Source organism: Diachasma alloeum, unplaced genomic scaffold (genome assembly GCF_001412515.2).
Source record: "Diachasma alloeum isolate Michigan unplaced genomic scaffold, Dall2.0 Dall_scaffold_01024, whole genome shotgun sequence".
NCBI lineage: Eukaryota > Metazoa > Arthropoda > Insecta > Hymenoptera > Braconidae > Diachasma > Diachasma alloeum.
In genome coordinates this window covers 18,905-23,645 of record NW_021681136.1, presented here as the reverse complement: position 1 = coordinate 23,645, position 4,741 = coordinate 18,905, and the positions used below count along the sequence as shown (strand labels likewise).

At 43.2% G+C, this 4,741-nt stretch overlaps 1 protein-coding gene across 1 annotated transcript; it reads right to left on the bottom strand.

Annotated features, from left to right (window-relative positions):
• Positions 1-471: 471 nt before the first annotated feature.
• On the bottom strand, positions 472-1,176 carry LOC107045607. The gene has a single exon (XM_015267931.1). It carries the CDS (start codon positions 1,174-1,176, stop codon positions 472-474), a length of 705 nt encoding a protein of 234 aa, XP_015123417.1.
• Between the last annotated feature and the right edge of the window lie 3,565 nt (positions 1,177-4,741).

Sequence of the window (4,741 nt, the reverse complement as noted above, 5' to 3'; positions counted from 1 at the left end):
ACTTTGATCCTGTTGAGGCAGTACTAAAAATGCTCCGATCAGCTCTGCCTCTCGCGAGAATCATTTTCTCAGAGAACATATTTGAAATTTGGATGAGCAAGGGAATCGGATACTCAGTGTCATTTTGACCACCCCTAATCCACAGTCAGCCTATCTAGGAAGTCTGTGAACTCATCAATGCGGAGACTGGGTGGAGCATAGCAGCTGTAGTAATGGATTCCATCAAAATTCACCATAGCAAAACCACTCTGCGTGATACTGCTGATGTTTCAGAAAGGTCGGTTTCCGCAAGCCCAGATCGCAGCCTTTCTGCTGGCGTCTGTGACCCAGGATTGAGTGCCAAGATCTCTCTATGGCTCAGAAATCATGACAAGGTCAGCCTTCAGCTCCCGCGCCGTCTGCATAAGCAGATCGTGTGCGTCCTCGCAGTGATTGAGGTTGAGCTGTAACACCTTGCAGCTGATCTGTTTTTTATCGCCTTTTGTTAGTAAGCTTCTGGAGTGCCTCTCTGTAATCCGGGCATCTGCTAGTGCCAGCGACATGGGCACAATTCTCCGTTTTCCCATCTTCAGCGCATAGGGCGCACCGAGGATCCTTCGGACACTCCTTGGCATTGTGGCCATCTCCTGCACATCTTGCGCAGAGCTTCGACCGATCCACTGCGCTCCTACACTTGCTGGCGAGATGTCCATAGTGCCAGCACTTGAAACACTTCACCGGCCTCTGTACTCTACGTATGCGGCACTTTACCCAGCCGATCTTAATCTTCCCGTGGTCGTCTTCTCCCAGGATCTTCTTCACCGCAGCTGACGTGAGGGTCAAACAGCCAGTTTGAGTTCCACCGTATGCTTTGCGCATAGATTGGATGGTCTCAGGACCCATTTGGTGTTCCTCACCTACAGCTCTCTGTAGGGCCTCAAGGACGTCCTCTTTGGATGTCTCCTCATCAATGTCCTTGATTTCGATATCTTCTCGGGGCTCTTTGCTTAGCACGTCGGCCTCTTGGCCGAGCAGGTCAGCAATGGCTGATCTTAGCTGGGAAGCTCCATCGGTCTCCTTCTTGTTGAGGATAATCAGCATGTCCGCTGCGGCCGTGCGTCTGATCTTCTCGACGCAATCGCTAGCCTCACCACAAGCGCTATCCTTCTTCACTCGCCGTAGGATTTCGGAGTACATCTTCTGCTCCTTAGGGCGAATGATCAGTGCTTTCGGCCTGACCGCTGGTTTCCTCTGGGTTCGCTTCCGGTTTGGGTTTTGCCGAAGCGACTCAGGAGCTTGCTCAGATTTCTTCCTTCGACGCCTTCACTTCTGCCAGCCCTCACTGTCGTGAACCTCATATTTATCCGGCCCGATTTGCTGGTGTTTGCCTGCATCCTTCTGCGGTTCCGACACCCGCTTCGGTTGGATTGGTGTAGTCTCCTGTCGAGCATGTATATATATGTCTCCTTGTGCACGTGTATGTATATATATGTGTATGTATTGTGACGTATTTCGCACCTCTGCGGACGATACGAAAATACTCAGCCCTCGGCGACTAAAACAGCGAAACAAATTGTTGGGCGCCATCACGTGTGAAATGTGCACAAATTCAAAAAAACGAAACCAAAAAGAAAACAAGATTCCGAATGACAAGACAACAGCCAACAGCTCAGAACAACCGCGGTGGCAGCCGGGTTCCACAAAATGTCGTCCTTTAACAAATCCTGAAAAAACTGGGTACGTTTAACCTATGTTATATGAATCACAAAAATCCGAAATCAGGGGGAATAAATAGCTTTTATTCAAGTGAAACCTCCTTTCTTATCCCTCATATATTTCTCTCAAATCTCGAAATTATACAGGGTGTGTCAAAACTACTATCTTTCCTGAAAGGGTATTGAAGCGGGGGCTTTTTGAAGCATAACGTTCCACTTCAGTTTTTGGATCGGACCATTTTTTGATTGTCTGCCTCTTTTTTTTATTTATCTATGACTACTTTTCCCACGGCAGAAACTTCTTTTTTCAAAAGTGTTCTATATTTTTTTTTCACTTTATGGCGTAGTTTATTGCCCTATATCCACTATACCTCCTTTTCATCATCTTGTGCCTCAAATTATTTTTCAAAAATAGTATTCAAACTCAATTATTGATTTCTCTTGATTTTTTTTTCTTGCTTAAACAAAACCGGAAGGAGAATTTGATTTTTTTAATGCTGTTTATTTTTGTTTGTTACCCAGCTATCCATCCGCCAACATGGAAAGGCTTCGTTACCGCCCCCTCGCACCCTAAAATATTTCCAAAATCCAGAAAGGAAATTATAAAATAAATTTTTTTTTCGTAATTTTTTTTTGCCATGTGGTTGATTAGATCTGTTATCAGCCCATCAATCTATCAACACGAAAATGCTGCCTCACCACCCCCTTGCATCCAAAATCATTTTCGAAATCCTAAAAAGAAATTACAAAATGGAATATTATTTTTTTTCGTCATTTTTTCGGTTTTTTTCATGTCGTTGGTTAGATTTGTTCTCACTCCATCAAACTATGGAGAAAAAAAAACAATTCTTCACCGCCTCCTTGCACCCAAAATCATTTTCAATATCCTACAAGTAAATTGCAAAATAAATTTTTTTTTTCATTTTTTTTTGGGTTTTTTTGATGTGGTTGTTTAGATCGGTTACCAGCTCATCAACCTATCGACATGAAAACCCTTTTTCACCGCCCTCGCGCATGCCAAATTATCTCCAAAATCCTAAAAAAGCATTGGAAAAAGAAATTGTTTCTTCATGTAGTTCAGTGTGTCTGTTATCTATTCACTAACGAATCGACATTGAAACGCTTCCTCATCACCCCCTCGCATCACAGATTATTGTCAAAATTCAGAAACGAAATTACAGAACGGAATATTTTTCTTTATCTCCAAATTTTCCACAGCAAGACTGGGGCTTCTTGCCACGTTTGATTTTTGGTGGCCCTGAAAAGGGCCGATTGCAATTTTATTCATGCTGGCAGTTGCTCAAAATGGCCTCCTCCAGTAGCCACGCAAGCATGAATCCGTCTTAGAACTTCCACCTGCACACGCTGTGCTCCATTACACTCGTACGCGCCATACATAAGATGAATGTCGACGTATTCATTCACTGTGTAATTTTCCATTTTTAACTTCACGTCTAACTCCGGCGAAGAATCAAACACGACTAACTCCCCGAAACACAATATTCACCTCTTATTTTCTGTATTTATCGCTAGAGAAACCACTGAGAACTTCCAAGAACTCCCAGTGTTTACATAACAAGAGAACAAGAGACAACGTAAATAGAAAGAATGAAGATATCAAAATATTAGTCATTTCAATTTACTTCGTCTTTTTTTTCTTTCGTATGTCAACATTGAAAGTTTGTGATGGTTCTCAAAGGCTCTTCTAATGATAAACAAAGGGAATAAAAGGTAAATATTGTATTTGAACAAGGAAGAGCCATCTTGATTTTTGGCCGGAATTGGATGTGAAATACAGAATAGAGAATTACGCAGTGAACGAATACGTCCATATGCATCTCATCTATGATAAATGCGAATGTAATGGAGCAGGGGCAACAAAAGTTATGGTGTGAGATACCCCAATGGACGACACCGTCGATGCTGGCATGCGAGAAAACGCCATGGTGTCCCGAGGTCACAGAGGGGGAACTCAACGTCATATTGACGTTGAGGAAGAGATCTTGGGGTGCGTTGAGTAAGACCCGACGACGAGCTGTTGGAGGCTCAAGAAAGCAATTTTTCAACTGCAGTCGATAGTTGTGAGCATTCTGTTGGAGAATCATTTCCACCCCTACCACTCCACAAAAGCCCAGATCGACTCGAGCCAGCAGATGCAGAACAGCATCTCACCCTACTGTCCAGAATTTCTGTCCTTGTATGACTAGCATGACAATTCCTTCGCCAAAATCACGTGGATAGACAAGTACATGAGAGCAGGCATTTCCAGTCACCATAATTTGCATAATTATACTGTGGAAAATCCTTACTTGATGATGGCAAACAATGTTCAGACATACTGGAAAGTGAACGTGTGAGACAGAATAGCGATTGATCGAGTATTTCTTTCTCAACTTCCGAATTGTGTCAATGAGAGTATCTATTTTGTACACACCCACGAACACACGTCATACGACCGGAAAAATGTTCTCATCTTTATTTTTTCTCAGAGTCAAAAAACGCATTCATCACGCAGATGTTTTTGGAAACACTGGACGATGGAGCACCACATCCATGTTTAACCCTTGAGTGGTCGTACCACTCCACCGAACGTAGTTGGTCGCACGGCGGGATCTCCGCAGCCCGTGTAATTCTGACAGCGGCGTTGCCGGATCCATGTTTTCTCTCAATCTGAAGCGCACCACGCCAGCTGAGAACGAAACGAGAGCCGGCAACGTCGCGCGTCAAATTTCTACCACGGGACTGGTCGTGCAATGAGCGTTGCGTAGCAATTCTCGGACTTCACTTCATTCAAAAATTGATTATAATTAATTCGACGTCTTGAACACGACGAAATGATGATCAATGCCACAATAACATATCAGTTGAGGAATATTTGAATTGTCTTTTTTTAAATCACGTCAGTTTAGCATTTATCTGAAAAGTTCAATGCCTTTTTAGGATTTTGGAAATGATGTGAGGTGCGTGGAGGCAGTGAGAAAGAGTTTTCGTGTCGATAGGTTGATGGGCTGATAACATACCTAATAAACCACATAAAAAAAACAAAA

What these genes read in the sequence shown, in the direction of transcription:
- LOC107045607 (XM_015267931.1), bottom strand. Translation starts at nt 1,176, where the DNA reads ATGTACTCCGAAATCCTACGGCGAGTGAAGAAGGATAGCGCTTGTGGT.